The following is a 16,077-nucleotide window of genomic DNA, read 5'->3' as shown; positions in this document are numbered from 1 at the left end:
ACGAGTTTTAGGGGTAAATTAATGGAGTTTAAGGAGCCGCTGAGGTTTGAAAATCAGGACCAAAGAGGGGAGAAAACGCACAGAGGAGAAGTTTCAATTTAATTTAATTCAAGCTGCATCAAAGATCGTTCTAAAAACTTCCTGTTTTGCAAAATAAACTGGTTTTAAAGCAACCGATCGAGCCTTTTCATCCGCTCTGCAACAGTTTTATTCTTAAACTCAAAGTTAGAGCTGAAGCCGCAGCAGCGCTCACGTTCATGACTCTTTGTGGGAAAAAACAAGCTTTCTGTGTAGAAAAAGGACAAAAAAAGAATCTCACAGACTCTCAATCGTCTCGTCAGGATCAGCTTCGGTGCAATTAAGCGATTACAAAATGACGACAATGACGTCGAAATACTGTCGACAAAAACTCTGCTGTTTGAATGGAGAGAGAGAGAGAGAGAGAGAGAGAGAGAGAGAGAGAGAGAGAGAGAGAGAGAGAGAAAGAGAGAATTTTGTACGCAGAACAACTCCAACTAGTTCCCGGACCTTTTAAAAGTACTTTAGGGAACCGGGAACTCATTGTGTTGTGTTTTCCACCCAAAAGAACTCCTCCAAATGCTTTCTGTGAAAAGCTTCAGGCTACAATCACAACTCAGAAGACCTTCCCGCCGCCATTTCAGCACAAAACAACAACAACAACAACATACTCACGCTTACTTTGGTGGCGACTATAAGAGTGAGTGCACCTGAAATGTCGGTGAATCGTCCCTCGCTGCAGCTGAAACAGGAAGTCGATGATCGGACGTTCACGCTGGAGGATTTGTTCGATAATTTCGGCGTTTGTCCGCGTGGCGAGCGAAGCGTCGTTAATACGGGAGGAGGGGGGAAACAAAACCACATTGTAATGAAAGTGTCCGCCGCCGCCGCGCCTCACTGCTGAGGCGGGTTGTGCTCGCCGTTGTCCACCGTCCGGATGATGACGATCTGCTCCATGCTCTGGGCCGGGGACGGCGGCGGCCGCAGCTGCTCCACCAGCGCGTGCAGCGTGTCGGAGTTGATGGTCTGCTCCTGGTCGGGTTCGAAGGTCACCTGGTCGTCGCCCGTGGCGGCGGCGGCGGCTACGACGGCGGAGGTGATGGCGGTGTGAGTGGGCTCCGACTTGAAGTCCTGAATGGCGGCAGCGGCGGCGGCGTCACCCGAGGCTTTGGGGTCGGGGGTCGTCGGCTCGGGGTTCGCCGGCTCGCCGCCTTCCGCGATGGAAGCCATGCCGCGGTTCTCCTGGGTGAGTTTACTCTGGACGAACGCCACCGGGTGACTGGAGGCCAGGAGGACGACTGGACACACACGCACACACACACACACACACACACACACACACACACAGACACACGTAAGTTACCAAACACGTCAATAAAAATGCCGGAGACGTGACGAAAAAACACAAAAAACACCTCAACCGACAATATTTAAAGTAAATAATCAATAAAAAGGTATATTGACTCTCTGGTGAACATCGACACAGCGGCTGGGCTTTTATTGTGAAAGGTAAGACAGGAAGGAGTGGATCTGGTCACGGGTTGAAAGAAGTAAGATTCTTTTATTTTAAGTACCTCTACTTATGATTAAGCTGCTTTATTAATATTTAGATTTCTTTTTTATGATGTTCACTCAGAGCTGATGTTCAACTTTAACTTAATATATATTTTAAATCAAAAATATTTATATTTTTCACACTGAAATATGAACATTTGTATAAAATGGAGGAGATATAGTGGCATATATATCAATAAGTTTCTCTTAAAGGAACAGTGCAACATAACGTCATCAAATAAACAAGAAAACTTGATGAAATCATTTGTTCATCTTATTCTCTACTGTTGCAACAGAGTTTGATCGTTTCTGTCCATCATTATAAAATACACACACAAATGTACACTTTTACACACACACACACACACACCTGCTCTGGCTCTCTCTTTGTGTTGCCGCACTTCGTCTGCGTGAGCTTTCTCCTGGTGTTTGATCATGTTCTTCACGCTGGCGAAGCGGTTTCCACACAGCAGACACTGCACTCCGTTGTTCCCCTCTGCACACGCACACGCACACGCACACGCACACGCACACACACACACGCACACACACACTTTTAAAATCACATTTCACAGTTTCCCTTCATTTTAAAATAAACAATTATGTTCGCACAATCTGAAAACACTGTTTGCTAAAAAGCCTGAAATCTCCACACTTGTAGCCTCACTTTGCATCTTTGCATCTTTGCCTCCTCTCTGCCGCCTCGTGAGTCTCACGCTGCACAGACTCTCGAGGCTCAAAGACAACTCACCCGGGTGAAGTCTCCTCATGTGTTTCTTGAGTTCGGACGACGTCACAAAACTTCCGTCACACTGCGAACATTTGTACGGAGTCTCGCCTGAAACACGCACACATATTTATTCTGTTATATTTATTATATTATATTTATTAAATATTCATTGAGATGCGAGCTAAGTGTGTTTTTGTTTTGTTTCTTATCGTTGTGTCATCGCTCTTATTATTGCTTTTATAGTGAGTGCTTTGAGTACCTTTTAAAGCACTCTACAACTAAAATGTATTATTATAATAGACATATTAAATATTAAACAAAATGCTGAGTTCAAAGTCACTCTGAGAAATTTTTTGGAAGTTTTTTTAAATTTTTTATACTTATTATCGACTTTTCTGTAACTTTTTACTAAATAAACCAAAACACTGGCAATGAGGCAGATAATAAATATGAATATAAAAACTACATTTTAATGATCTTATCAGGTTTTAAATGACACTACACAGCTTCTCTACAAGATATTAAGTCTCTGCCAATTGCTCCCAAATTTGAACAAATCGTCTTTAAGAATAAATAAGAAGACTCGCTCACCCGTGTGCTTCCGGGCGTGCGCGATGAGCGAGGAGGAGACGGAGAAGGACATGCCGCAGAGGTCGCACTGGTACGGTTTCTCTCCCGTGTGCCGGCGCTTGTGATACGTCAGCGTGCTGGACTGAGCGAACGCCTGACCGCAGATGTCACAGACGTACGGTTTCTCCCCGCTGTGCAGCCTGAGGACGGGGCGAGGGACAAAATGCAGGAGTAATTATGGTCATTGTAATAATAAACAACAAATAAACAACACATCCAATACACAACAGTAGTACTTAAAGTACCTGATGTGTATTTTGTAGTTGGACGAGGTGGCGAACTTGAAGCCGCAGCGCTCGCAGGTGTACGGCTTCTCCTCGCCGTGGTGCATCCGGCGGTGAGCGACCAGCTGACACTTCTGAGCGAAACACTTGTCGCAGTCGGAGCAGTTGAACGGCTTCTCGCCTGCGACGCGAGACGGAGAGTTAGAAGAACACGGGGAAGGAAAACACTCGATTGGAAACACCGGAGAGTCCTGATTGAGTCCACTTTGGTCACTTTAACCTGGGTGGGCTCACCTGTGTGAATGCGCAGGTGCGTCTTCAGCTGAGTGGCCTGCCGGAAGTTCTTGGAGCAGAAGATGCAGACGAACGGCTTCAGGCCCTTGTGGATCTTCTCGTGCCGCCGCAGGCTGCTCAGGTCCTTGAACATCTTGTTGCACTCGGTGCACGACAGCGACAGCTCGTCCACCTCCGACGGATCCTGTTCCCCGACCTCCACTTCCTCGATGTCGTCGTCGTCCTCCTCGTCCTCGTCTTCCTCGTCCTCCACTTCGTCTCCGATGATGTCGTCGTCGTCGGCCGCCCCGACCCCGCCGCTCACCCCTTCCTCTGCGACCTTCCTCCTGCCCCGCCCCCTGCCTCTCCCGCGGCCCCGCCCCCTCCCGCGGCCCCGCCCCCTCCTCCCCTCCGCGAGGCTCAGCCGGGGCTTCTTTGCCGGGAAGTCGTCGCCATCGCCGTCCTCCTGCGAAGGGCTCCAGTCTTCGGAGAAGTCGCCGAAATCCTTCACGCTCCCGTCGGAGTCTTCCAGAGACAGATCCTCCCTCTTGACAACGCCCCTCCCCCTGCCTCTCCCCCGGCCACGCCCCCTCCCTCGACCACGCCCCCTCCCCCTGTAAGCCGGGGATTTCGCTGCGCCATCGGCCGAGCCGCCGGGCTCCGCCTTCTCGCTGCTCGCCCTCTTCGGCCGGCCTCTTTTCCGCCCCGTTCCTCTCCCGGCGCTCTTCGGCGTGGCCGGGGTGTACTCGGCGTCGCTCTTCTCGCCCTCTTCGATGTCCACGTAGCCGGCCTCCTCGTCCTGCTCCACTTTGGCCGCCGCCGCCCCCTCCTCCTCTTGACCCTCCCCGGCGAGGGCGATGATGGCGAGGGGCACCGGGGAGCAGGGGCTGCCGGGCGAGGTCGGGCTGGGAGGGGAGAGACCGGCTTCTTTATCCATCTCCGACTGGGACGCCTCGGACCAGTGCGGCGTTTCCACCAGATACTTCGTGGCTTCGGATATTCCCAAGAACACGGCGGCGCGACGCACAGCCGCTTGTCTGGTGCTGAAAACAAACATTCAACTCGTTCAAGTTAGTCGACAAATCATATGCAATAACATAAGATAAGATAATACTTTAATGGTCCCGCAGGAGCGATATTGTGCACACAAGAGAGTAAAATAAAACAAAAACAAGTAATATTAATATAAATAAACAGTACAATAGAAGTACAAACAGTAAATGTATTGCAATAAATGTGCAATAACAGTCATTTTCCGTGTGTATATATAATATTTCAGTTATTGTGGATGCTTTACTGTTTTTTTTAATTGTTTATAGCACTTTTTTTACTATATCTCGTCTGTACTACACCCTAAGCTGCTGTAAATGTCCCTTTCTGCAGGACTAATAAAGGATTATCTTGTCTTTTTTAAATTTTATATCATTAAAAAAAAGGCACTTTACCTGCTGAGGTTCATCTGACCGGTGTAGATAAACTCCAGCAGCTTCTCCAGGGCGTAGCGGCTGACCTTATCGGGGTCCAGCGTGGTGACGTCTTGGCCCTTCTCGGCGTGGGCGGAGAAGTACTTGCTGAACGCCGCCAGGATGTTGCGGTGGGCTCTGAACTCCACGTCTCGCACCATGATGGTGATGTCGCACAGGAAGTCCATCTCCCGCTGCTGGTGCAGCCGCTGCAGCAGCAGCTTGCCGTGGTTGAAGACCTGAGCCATCTCTGCTGCTGGGGAACCACGGAGGAGACGGTTATCTAGACGAGAGGAGGAACGAAGACAAATAAAATCACAGTGCCGTTATTGTCCTCTGGGGGCGCTGCGGGGCGACACAACCAACTGAGGAGATTTGAGTTTGAGAGGAAATCAACTTCATGAACCACAAGTGGCAGCTTTCAAAAAAGAAAACACAATATGTTTAAATGTTTTATGGGGTGGTTTTGATAAGTCTGATTGATACGTCTGCTGCACTTATACGGCCAAAGACAAATGATTGTCACTGTGTGACGGTTTGAGGTTTACTGGGTTCCTGTTTTATGTTGAAAGTTCTCATGTGTCCTTTGTTCCTCTGAACTTCCTGCCCATGTGATTGTCTGCTGATTGTTTCCTGCTGTGTCCAATCACCGGCACCTTCCCCTTGTATTTAAACCCAGTTTGTCTCCTATCCCCTGGTCGGGTGTACTGTGTATACCCGACCACTGTGTATTTCTGCTTTTGTTCCGTTCTGCTGGATTCCTGCTTGTATTGGTGTCTTTGAGAATCCTGCGTTGTGTTTTTGGAAATAATAAATGTGTGTTTGCTCCACGCGTCAGCTTTTGGGTCCTCGCTGTCCGAGCTTCCTGCGACACATCGTATTGTAACATCTATCAAACCCACGTTGATGAGAATTAATCAGCTGCCTTATTCTTACAAAAAATACTATGGTTGGTTTGTAATAGTCAATTAATTACTTTGAAGTATTTTACAGACATTTTGAACAAAAGGGTATCTTTTTTTATGTAACTGAGGATGAAAATCCAAACAATAAAAAGTTTAAATGTTTGTTTCATTTGAAATTGCTTAATGTTTTCTTAGTATCAACAAATCCAGTGGAAAGACAAAAGCCAAAAAGCTAGTCTGTCTTTCTATACTTTAAACAGTAGCAGAAACAGTAAATGTATTGCAATAGTTATTCTTTGTGTACATAATATTTCAGTTATTGTGGATTAAAAAAAGTAAGTATGTCTTTCAATACTTTCTACTGAAGACATAAACCTTTAAACATAGCTCACAAATATAAAGTTGAATTATTTTTTAAAACAAAAGGCTCAATAACTTCCCCGTGCTACTACTGTATCTAGAAAAAAGGATGAGACAGGAGGAAGCAGCGTGGCTTTCAGCTTGTTGATTTTATGTTATTTTTAGACAACAATGGAGCCGTCTGGCTCCGTCTCACAGTATTAATAAGGACCCGTCTAACATCCATAAAAACAACCGCTTCAAACGTCTATAAAACCACTCAACTAGAAAACAGGTTGAACCTTACTTATGTAGATTGTTACATAAATACATACAATAAAATATATTTATATATATGTTATTGTATTTATATTAATATATATTATTTTAAATATATAAATAATTTTTACTGTGTTTTTGTCAACTTACTCTCAGTAGTGTGTCTGCTTCACAGCCTCCTCTTTCTTTAACTCTTAAATTGTGGCTATAAAAAAAAACAAAAAAGGTCATCAGGGCATGTAAGAAGACATAAAGCATGATTAAAGTATGTACATAGATGTTTTAAAAAAGCATGTATCATCTCTACAAACACTCATCGATGGGTATAACTCTCTGAATCAGCAGCTTTGACAGTTGTGAGATGTAAAACGTAGTTTTGGAAAATAAAAGCTCCCGCCTGCTTCCCGTAGCGGGCCTCAGGGCGAAGCTAACGTTAGCAGCGGCGTCGTAGACATATTAAACGCACTTCTAGAGGCGGTTTACCGATTCACCTGGACAGGTGAATCCTTCGTGGACTTAACCTGCCACTCAAGGTGCAATTGTGGCGGTTAACGGTGTAACCTGGGCAATAAACGTGCGAAACCAACGGTTGTCGTAGTGGCCGAAAAAGCGCGGAAAACATTGTGCTCTTATTTCGAAGGTTCGACGGCTCGTGCCGGCGGTGTGTCGACGTAACTCTCCTCAAAATGTCAGAAACGCCTATTTAATTCGACAGATCGCGCACACACATCTTCGATTACAGCGCGTCGTATGTTTAAATTCGCCGTTATTTATCCAGCATAAAGTAAAATAAAAGCAAGGGGAAGAAAAGTACCTTCTAATATCCGCGATCTGCAGCCATTATCCCGTGACGTCGGAAGTGCTCGCGAGACTTCGTTCGAGTGAAGAGAGTTGGGTTGGTCAAGATGAACACCGCCCCGGAAAACGGACGAGAGTGAGGTGTAGATGGATTCTTTTTGCCTCAGCAGCAGCAAAAAAATAAATAAATATATATATATATATATATATATATATATATATATATATATATATATATATATATATATATATATATATATATATATATATATATATATATTGCATTTTGTATTATTATTTCATCCCATATTTTTGTATATATTGTGCATTTTACTTACAATTTGATACTATTTTTATATATACATATATTGTGCTTTTTATTTTACAATTAAAAAAATAATTTTCTCGTTTGTCCTTCGCGGGACGCCGTCTTCTCTTGTTGCCACAGAAACTCCGCCAAACTCCACCAACATGTCCGAGTTTTACGCCGCTTTCTGCGCGGAACAAGTGATAGACATAAATCCACACGTTTTACAAGCTTTGAAGAAGACTGCGGACACAGAGTAAGCGTTTAAATGTAATTTAAATGACTAAAAGGTAACATTTTAAGCTAAAAGGGAACTGTTTAAGTCAATGTTGCCCTAAAGTGCTTCTGGTTTGTATTGGAATCATCTACGGCAAATCCGCAGTGTATACATAAAATGTTACTATTAGGATTTATATGCTCTGGGCAAATAATCTGCCAAAAAATAGATCTTTTGGTGTCGACCCATTAGTTTAGAAAAAAACACAACACAGCATGTCAGGTTTTCATGTCAGAAACAGAATCAAGTTGTTACGCAGTGCACCTGATACCAGCACTAATGTCTGCTCATGAAGTCCATTTAAGTGTTATTGCTGTTGTTTATTTGGCAGCAATGTGACAATAAAGCTGGCAGGAAACCACCATATGAGAGAATCTCAGCGACTCCATGACAAAGACGTTCTCGCTCTCTCAAAGTGTCTGAGAAACAACAAGAAGGTCATAGGTGAGCAGCAACACCTGAGCTCAGTACTACAGTTTTTATTCATGTTCTAAAAGTAGTTTTCTCTGTACCAACAGGTCTTGATTTCAGGTACAACAGCATAACCGATATAGGGGTTGGACACCTGGTTGACCTCTTACAGGTGAGCAGGAAAGGGAGGATGTGATTCAGCAGATTTGGTTAAATGGTATTTTTTAATGTCATATTTCATATTAATTATGTTATTTTCTGCTTTCACCGAGCAGGAAGACGGCTCGTGTCTAAGCTCTCTGGACTTAATGTTCAACGACATCAAGGGCGACGGAGCTGAGGTTCTTGCCAAGAGCCTTCAGGTTTTATAACCTTCACACACAAACGCACACAACCACCTCTCTGCTTTAACTCATTGTCAAACTAATCACACGAAAATAACAAAACAACAATGCGTTGGTCCATCTCTTAATGCCGTCTGACTTCCTGTCTGCACCTCTATATCATATCATTTTTAAAAAGCCTCTTGGAGGGATACCAAAACAGGACAGGAAGTCGGCCATTTTTTATTCAAAGTCATATTTTTGGGTCAATATTCAGCGTTTACGCACCACTACTAACCTTGTTCACAGGATATTATCTCTCTCTTTATAGATATAGTCTGTATCTCTCTCTCGCCCCTCTCTCTTTAGTTTAACAGCACCTTGCTCTCCCTCGGATTGTCCGAGAATAAGATAGAGAACAGAGGAGCGATGCACCTGGCCAGCATGCTGCAGGTGAACAGCACTCTAAGGAAGCTGGAGCTGGCTGACTGCGACCTGGTATATATATATATAAATATATATATATATATATATATATGCTATCTGAATGCTCTACAATACGTACTTCCTTTGATCTGGGGGACGTCTCTGTCCCATCAGGACACTCAGAGCGTGATCGCGTTTGCCATCGCACTGAAAAGCAACCAGACGCTCCGCTGTCTCGACATCAGCCGGCCGCTGCTCTTCAGCTACCAGGTACGAGCATCACCGAGTATCACAGAGCCTCACAGAGCATCACGGAGCATCACAGACCACGTTCAATACGCGAATGCAAAGGTCGGCATTAGGTCCAGACGTCCGTCCCCCGCAGGAGGAGTGGGCGGTGCATGTCGCTGAGATGCTGAAGGTGAACGGCGGCCTGGTGGAGCTCCACCTGGGGAAGATGGGGATGACCAACACGGGCATGGAGAGGCTGGTCGAAGGCCTGCGGCTCAACAGCAGCCTGCGCTACCTGGACCTGCGCTGGTAGCGACGCGAGCATCCTCCACGCTTTCAACATCCTCCGCATCCTCCACGCGTCCCCTCCTGACCGTGTGTCTCTTGTCCTGTCCAGTAACCTCGTGACTTGCGACGGCGTGCGCCATCTGGCCGACCTGCTGAAGCAGAACCCGAGCCTGGAGGTCGTAGATCTGTCGTCCAATCGGATTGAGGACGAAGGCGCCGCGTACCTGAGCGAGGCTGTCACCTGGTCGGGCTGCGTCCTGAGAGAGTGAGTCCAAAACATCTAGTTTTTAATTATTTTAAGGTTTTTTAAAGGTCTGAGGAGGAGAAGAAATTCTGATTTTGCTTATTTAATGGCTTTTTAATGTCTGAAGAGGAGAAATAATACAGTGTTTACTTATGTTAAGGCTTTTTAAAGGTCTGAGGTGGAGAAAAAAATCCAGTTTTTACATAATTTAAGTTTTTTTAAAGGTCTAAAGAGCAGAAAGTATCCAGCCTTCTCTTATTTAAAGGAAGCATACCCAGAAGATAAACCATTTCCGTCCTTCAGGCTGTCCGTCATCTGTAACAACATCAGGACGGAGGGCCTGCTGTCTTTGGCTCGGGCGTTGACGGCCAGCACGAATCTGAACCACCTTTACGTCTGGGGGAACCACCTGGAGGAGCCCGTCTGTCAGGTAACACGCCCAATGCTTCCCCTCGCTGCTTCATCACGTTTTAACTCTCCCGCTCTCCTCTTCAGGCCTTCGGGGAGCTCATCGCCAGCGGCCGCCTGCCCGCGGAGCAGACGGACGTCAGCATGTACGAGGTGGACGGCCATGTGTTCCTCACCCAGGTCTCCAACAGTTTGAGGAAACACTACGACGACACCGCCTCGCCTCACGCCGAGGGCCAGCCGCAGGGTTCCCTGCAGTCCTGCTGAGCTACAAAACCCTCGCCACGCAAGAGACTTGTGCACAAACGTGTCCAATAAACTAAAATAAAAAAAACCCAAAACTGAATTTCAGAATAGAAATCTATGAGAAAATGACTATACTTCTCTCGATTTATTCCTTCAGTAACAAATAAAGATAGCAATCAGGTGACATGATGAGATATAACTTTGTGAAATGCATTTAAATTGTATGTATTCACATAAAAAAACTAAAAACATTTTCACCCCAAAAAAACTAATTTTTCCTGATTTTCTGGAAATGAAAAGAGACTCCCCTTAAATGTGTTTCATCGTTCCCCGTATTAAAAAAAGAAACTTCAGGATTTTGATCCTCGACTTGCCTCAAATTATTTTATCAACAATAAATAAATGTCACCTCATATATTAGTTGAATGTAATAACCGTGTCCTGTGTGTTCTTGTCCCTCAGCTCCTCTGCCATCACTCACACTCAAAGGAACTTTACAGTTCTTCAAGTTTTTTGCAAAAATATATATGCAACTAACAATCGGCCCACACGCCTCTCCTGTTTGTAAACCAACGCCCTCTAGCGGCGGGAGAGCGTTACGTCATCACGCTGCAGATTTAAATGTTAACAAAAGGAATTCTGCTCCAATCTTCCTCGACTTTTAGTTTCCGGTGCAGCTTTTCAACTCGAACCACAACATCGACGGTAAATATGTGACACCACCATCGCACAATGTGTTGTTTTACGTGTTTTGGGGCTTTAAAAACCCCTAAAACGTTACTCCGTTTGTAAATGTAGTGTTTAGTTTCACGTGCTGCACGAAAACACAACAAATAACCTTAAAGATCGACTGAAAGTGTTTGCTAAGTTTGCATCAATGAACCAATCCAGCTGACTGCGATGACCCGGAGCTGTATTGATGCATAAATCGGTGTTTCTGTATTCACCTCTCAGGGGAAGCATGGAGTCACAGTCACACTTTCTTCAGTGCCCAGGTGCTCCAGACATGGTTTGTCTTCTGTTGCTTCTGCATTCATGTACAATGGGATTTACTAGGGGTATAAATAAATACAATCTGAGATATTACACTTTAACTGAACAACTCTTAGATAGTTTTTCAGTTCCAACACGATGAAAAGCATGAAGCTGTTTTCTGAGCTGAACTCGCTGTTTGTGTTTCATCCTGATAGTACACAAAGAATATCAAAGAAAGATGAGTTATGGGGCTTTTAATATTGTAATATGTAATGTATATCTCATGAATATAATTAGTAAAGAAACAGTTATACATATTTGATATAATTCATCAATTAGCTGACTTATTCACTAAATTAACTCTGATACTTTACTGCATTTTGCAATGTGGCGCCTTTTTATCTCCGTTAAAAAGCACCCTGAAACAAATCTAATTGGAAATCCCTGAACTTTTCTTGTGAATCCTGTAATATGTGTGTGATTTGCAGGGTAGGAGGACCTCAGCGGTGACGAGTGAGGAGTCAGTGGGAGTTAGGACGTCCAAACCCGAAGCGTGAGTGCCACAGTGGTAAAACTCCTCCAACAACAAGATGATGAGCACGAGGACGAAGGACGAAGGCAGCTCCACTCATCTGATAATCCTGTGTTTTGATTTCTTTAGGTGCGAAAGTGGCCTTTTTGATTTGCCGCCGACTGCTGCAGCTCAAAGGCAGGCGCCGAGCACGATGCCCAAAGCCGCCACGCTGGTGAGTCACAGTCCTAATCGCTCAAATTATCGCAGTTTCCAGAAGTTACCTGAGCTGGATCTCTGCCTGCTTCGGCCTCCAGGTGGCAGGCTGGTGGCCGAGTGATGAGAACGAGGAGACTTCTCTCCAGGACCAACGTGAGATCATTCACACACTGTTAGTCATTCTCTCTCACATGAATCACACTCTGTGTGTGTGTGTGTGTGTGTGTGTGTGTGTGTGTGTGTGTGTGTGTGTCTGTTGTGCACCACGACACACACGCACACACATTCCTCAAGGACAAACAAGATAAAAAATGAAACTTTATTGCATGTGAGGCTGAGGCTCCTTATTGTTGTAATGACTTGCCTTTCTGAAAGTAAGAAACACACACACACACACACACACACACGCACACACACACACACACACACACACACACACACACACACAATGTAAAGATATTGGCAATGCATGGTTTACTATAACACTGTATTTACACTGGATACTATTATGGATCTCGCTAATAGTTATTTTTATTATTAGAATAATCTTTAGGTCATTTTTTGGTGTCAGAGAACCTAAAGTGACAACTTCAAAGTGCTTTTTTTCTGACCAACAGTCCAAAAATAAATAATAATATTTAATTCACAAGGAAAAAAGGCAGTGAGTTCTCACAATACACTTGATAAATAACTAAAACAATGACTCTAGATACTCAACGTCCAAATTAAAATGCTACCTCATATTTTAGTTGAATGTAATAACTGTGTCCTTGTCTTCTTGTCCCTCAGCTCTTCTGCCATCACTCACACTCAAAGGCACCGTGTGTCTGGAGAACGCTGACCCCAGCAGGAGCTTTGCACTTCACGCCTCCATCACCGTATGTTTTAGAGCAAATGCACCATGTGAAATGAAGCCAGAGAAGCCGAGCTCAAAACCTCAAATGAAATGATGATATTCATATTCAAACGGCATATCCTCAAACTAGTAAATTAAAATTACAATGCAGTCTTGTTCAAGTTGACCTCTTACAAATGTAAGGATCTGTTTGTATAGCCCTTTGAATATTGGAAATTGTGACATTATGTCATTGAAGCTGATTTTGAAGTCACTTTTCTCCAAAACTGTACAGTAAAATTTCACGACCATGTACATGTGCATAGCAGAGGTCAGTCTGAACAGGACTGCGTTGTAACTTTACTTTACAAGTTTAAGGATCTGTTTTTATAGCTGTTTGAATATTGGAAATTGTGACATTATGAATATCATTATTTCATTTAAGATGACTTTGAATTCAATTTTTTCAAAAACTGTACAGTAAAATCTCAAAGCCATGTACATGTGCATAGCAGAGGTCCTCCCGAAAAGGACTGCATTGTAATTTCACTTTACAAATTTAAGGATCTGTTTTTATAGCTGTTTGAAATTACGTTTGAATGCTTTTTGTGCTATCTAAGCCACCATAGACTTCCATACCGTAACTTAAGCGGCAGCTCCTAAATATGGCCACTAGATGGCGGTAGTGACCTATCTTCATTAAAAACCGTTAAATATGAGCACGCAGGTTGAGCTGCGAGTCTGTTTCTTCCAGGAAAACGCTTCAGAATCAGCTGCTCATCACTATGGAGCACAATGCTGGAACTGGAAAAACTTCACCACAGAGGTCATACTCTACTCCTGCTCTCTGCATAAAGACTATTTAAACACATTGATGCAGGAAGTAGTTACAGAAGGTTTATGTTTATTCTTTTAGGAACGCAAAAGTCAGTATTGCAGAGACCTTTGCCTGCAGATAGAGGAGAGGAAACACCATAGGGAAAGGGAGAGAAATAGAGATGTACTTGACGAGCAAAAGGTTAGTTACGTGATAACAACAAGGTAGTAAAAGTATAAATTAGGACCCTGTACTTTCACAATAAGATGCGAGATTGCATGTATGTTTATTAAAGGGTTTCATAATTATCCTCCCACCTGCAGCACAATGACACCATTCAGCGCAATGTCTGGGGGCTGCCGGGAAGCGGCGCCCCGAACTACCACCTGGGCACGGCGAGGCGGAGCGAAAGGCTCCGCCTCGCCGGGATCCTACCACAGCAGCAGGTGAACGAAGCCGCGGGTCTGAGCCCGGCATTGTTGCAGCCAACAGGAGCCCAGTGTTCTCAAGGAGGGAAAGAAAAAACAAAAAAGAGAGAGTGTCTGCAGCCAAAGCTTTGCGTAACAAATGAGGACTGTGTTTCATGCAAAGTATTGACGACGAGAAAGTTATACAAGTAACAAAAACAACCTCTTTGAGACTTGAGCCTCCTGCAGAGCAAAACTGTTTCTGCGAGTAAAGCACTGATGAATGCCGTCTTTGTTTCCAGACCCGCGTTCTGCCGCCCGAGAAACAAACACCATGACATCCCCAAAAGCTGAGACCGCGGGGAGCAGCCGGGCCAACGGTGCCCTCTGACTTGGGCCCTCCGGTCGTCTTAGTGTCGCAGCCATCCGGGTATTTGGGCTGTTTCAAGCAGCAGATTCTGATGGCGGCACAAGAAAAATGTCAATAAACTTTGACCAAAGGAGTACGAACAACTGGAGAACACTAAAGAAGTGAGCCTCCCCTTTACGGTGCATGTGTTGCTGCAGTGACAGGAGCCTGCAACAGCAACATTTTACACTTTAGGGCAGTCTTACTGTTATCTTCACAGTATTATACTTCCCATAAGCAACAGAAGAGGCTGAAATATTGCGACTGTTTAGTCTCTAGTGTTCATTACTACAATTCCCACAATGCAGCTCAGCAGTCAAGTTCAAGCAAGAATCACTTGACATTTTGGGAAGTGTACTATTTGCTTTCTTCCCGAGATTTAAGGTCTTTTGCAAACCAAGTCAGAGTTTTGTCGTCTGAAATTGAAAAAAATTTGGAAAAAAAAAAATTAATCGACTTTTTTTTTTTCATTGCCTTTTTCAAGTCAAAAGGAGAAGGCAATGAAAAAAAAGTCGATTCATTTTTTTTTCCTAATTTTTTTTTTTAGGACCTAAAAAATAAAAAAAAATCAGGACAAAAATAAAATAAAATTAGGACAAAAAAAATTAATCGACTTTTTTTTTCATTCCCTTTTTTTCAAGTCAAAAAGAGAAGGCCATTCTTTTTTTTTGGTCCTAATTATTTATTTATTTTGTCTTAATTTCTTTTTTTTGTCCGGAAATGGGCTTCCATACATGGCGCTGGCTCCAGCTACATGGTTACTGTCCAAATGTGAAGGCGTTCTCAATTCATCTCATATAAAAAGGAAACGGCTATGGAAGCCCCACTGAGGCCCCACAAAACAGGTCCTCAGTCCTCTCTCGAGCATATTTCTCTCGAGCTCATGTCAACTTACTCTACGTTGTTACTGTGAGTCGCATCTTGGCATACTGATAGAAACTTAGACTACATTGACTTAAATACTGTCTAAAAAGTTTCCATGATTGATCCTCCAGATAATCACACAGCGAAGGGAGATGACTCATCCTCGGCTAATTGCGCGGCTTTGTTTGCGTTAGCGAGCACCTAATTGGAGCAGTTTACTCTGACACAGTGTGTGCATGCATTTAGTTGTCGTAGGCTAAAGGGCCTGAGTGTGGAGGGCAGCAGCTCTCCTCCTGAGTGGGTGAGTAATTATGATGTAGGGACAGTTGCACGGTTCAGTGAAATACCAATGGTGAGAGCGTAGGCTGGCACGTTAGTAATTATCCTGCAGCACACCAGATTTAAACTTGCTGGGTCATTGGTGTCAGATGCAAATGTTGCAGAAAAACTGTTCAAGTTAGAACTTCCTCTAAATAATTAATAAATACATGAATCAACGTGTGAATAGAAGGTTGGTTGATTTGATGAAAGAAGAGTTTATGTGTTTCCTGTCTTGATTTACAAACTTGGCTTGAACAGGGAGAGAAATGAGGGCGTGAGGTGTCGACCCGTATCCAGGAAGGTCAGAGGTCAGCGGTATTTACATCACCGCTGGAGAAAGAAGGA

At 44.1% G+C, this 16,077-nt stretch overlaps 3 protein-coding genes across 5 annotated transcripts; 2 read left to right on the top strand and 1 right to left on the bottom strand.

Moving 5' to 3' along the window:
• Positions 1 to 440: 440 nt before the first annotated feature.
• On the bottom strand, positions 441 to 7,271 carry mynn (myoneurin). 2 transcript variants are annotated; one of them, XM_068581697.1, is made up of 9 exons: positions 7,230 to 7,271; positions 6,566 to 6,620; positions 4,875 to 5,175; positions 3,451 to 4,472; positions 3,178 to 3,337; positions 2,894 to 3,072; positions 2,324 to 2,410; positions 1,943 to 2,068; positions 441 to 1,316 (listed from the first exon to the last, which is right to left on the bottom strand). In XM_068581697.1, the coding sequence occupies exons 3-9, from the start codon at positions 5,138 to 5,140 to the stop codon at positions 913 to 915; spliced, it is 2,244 nt and encodes a 747-aa protein (XP_068437798.1). In that variant the 5' UTR covers positions 5,141 to 5,175; positions 6,566 to 6,620; positions 7,230 to 7,271; the 3' UTR covers positions 441 to 912. The 2 variants fall into 2 exon arrangements, with proteins under 2 accessions (XP_068437798.1, XP_068437800.1); XM_068581699.1 differs by lacking the exon at positions 7,230 to 7,271 and adding an exon at positions 6,882 to 7,199.
• On the top strand, positions 7,202 to 10,474 carry lrrc34 (leucine rich repeat containing 34). 2 transcript variants are annotated; one of them, XR_011077773.1, is made up of 11 exons: positions 7,202 to 7,354; positions 7,662 to 7,776; positions 8,129 to 8,241; positions 8,316 to 8,380; positions 8,484 to 8,570; positions 8,901 to 9,029; positions 9,132 to 9,227; positions 9,343 to 9,497; positions 9,586 to 9,741; positions 9,986 to 10,150; positions 10,216 to 10,353. XR_011077773.1 is itself a non-coding variant. In XM_068581700.1 (11 exons), exons 2-11 carry the CDS (start codon positions 7,685 to 7,687, stop codon positions 10,393 to 10,395), a joined length of 1,200 nt encoding a protein of 399 aa, XP_068437801.1. In that variant the 5' UTR covers positions 7,214 to 7,354; positions 7,662 to 7,684; the 3' UTR covers positions 10,396 to 10,474. The 2 variants fall into 2 exon arrangements, 1 of the variants encoding a protein (XP_068437801.1); XM_068581700.1 differs by having other exon boundaries at positions 7,214 to 7,354; positions 10,024 to 10,150; positions 10,216 to 10,474.
• Positions 10,475 to 11,053: 579 nt separating this feature from the next.
• Positions 11,054 to 14,641, top strand: LOC137788690 (uncharacterized). The gene is made up of 10 exons (XM_068581701.1): positions 11,054 to 11,079; positions 11,329 to 11,369; positions 11,838 to 11,902; positions 12,011 to 12,095; positions 12,178 to 12,232; positions 12,869 to 12,957; positions 13,669 to 13,740; positions 13,831 to 13,932; positions 14,055 to 14,347; positions 14,441 to 14,641. The coding sequence occupies exons 4-10, from the start codon at positions 12,075 to 12,077 to the stop codon at positions 14,490 to 14,492; spliced, it is 684 nt and encodes a 227-aa protein (XP_068437802.1). The 5' UTR covers positions 11,054 to 11,079; positions 11,329 to 11,369; positions 11,838 to 11,902; positions 12,011 to 12,074; the 3' UTR covers positions 14,493 to 14,641.
• Positions 14,642 to 16,077: the final 1,436 nt, after the last annotated feature.

The sequence above is a fragment of the Clinocottus analis genome, unplaced genomic scaffold (genome assembly GCF_023055335.1).
Source record: "Clinocottus analis isolate CAN_PGR_092001 unplaced genomic scaffold, fCliAna1.0.p SCAF_18, whole genome shotgun sequence".
In the NCBI taxonomy this organism is placed as follows: domain Eukaryota; kingdom Metazoa; phylum Chordata; class Actinopteri; order Perciformes; family Cottidae; genus Clinocottus; species Clinocottus analis.
The sequence above is the reverse complement of the archived record's forward strand: the minus strand, read 5'-3'. Positions and strand labels throughout refer to the sequence as shown.

Bases quoted from the DNA above. Each gene is read 5' to 3' on its own strand.
- mynn (XM_068581697.1), bottom strand. From the start codon at position 5,140: ATGGCTCAGGTCTTCAACCACGGCAAGCTGCTGCTGCAGCGGCTGCAC. The intron at 2,069-2,323 runs GTGAGTTGTCTT...GTGCGTGTGCAG, and splicing joins CATGAGGAGACTTCACCCGG to AGGGGAACAACGGAGTGCAG. The intron at 1,317-1,942 runs GTGTGTGTGTGT...GTGTGTGTCCAG, and splicing joins CAAAGAGAGAGCCAGAGCAG to TCGTCCTCCTGGCCTCCAGT.
- lrrc34 (XM_068581700.1), top strand. From the start codon at position 7,685: ATGTCCGAGTTTTACGCCGCTTTCTGCGCGGAACAAGTGATAGACATA. The intron at 9,030-9,131 runs GTATATATATAT...CTGTCCCATCAG, and splicing joins AGCTGGCTGACTGCGACCTG to GACACTCAGAGCGTGATCGC. The intron at 9,498-9,585 runs GTAGCGACGCGA...TGTCCTGTCCAG, and splicing joins CGCTACCTGGACCTGCGCTG to TAACCTCGTGACTTGCGACG.
- LOC137788690 (XM_068581701.1), top strand. From the start codon at position 12,075: ATGCCCAAAGCCGCCACGCTG. The intron at 13,933-14,054 runs GTTAGTTACGTG...TCCCACCTGCAG, and splicing joins ATGTACTTGACGAGCAAAAG to CACAATGACACCATTCAGCG. The intron at 14,348-14,440 runs GTAACAAAAACA...CTTTGTTTCCAG, and splicing joins ACGACGAGAAAGTTATACAA to ACCCGCGTTCTGCCGCCCGA.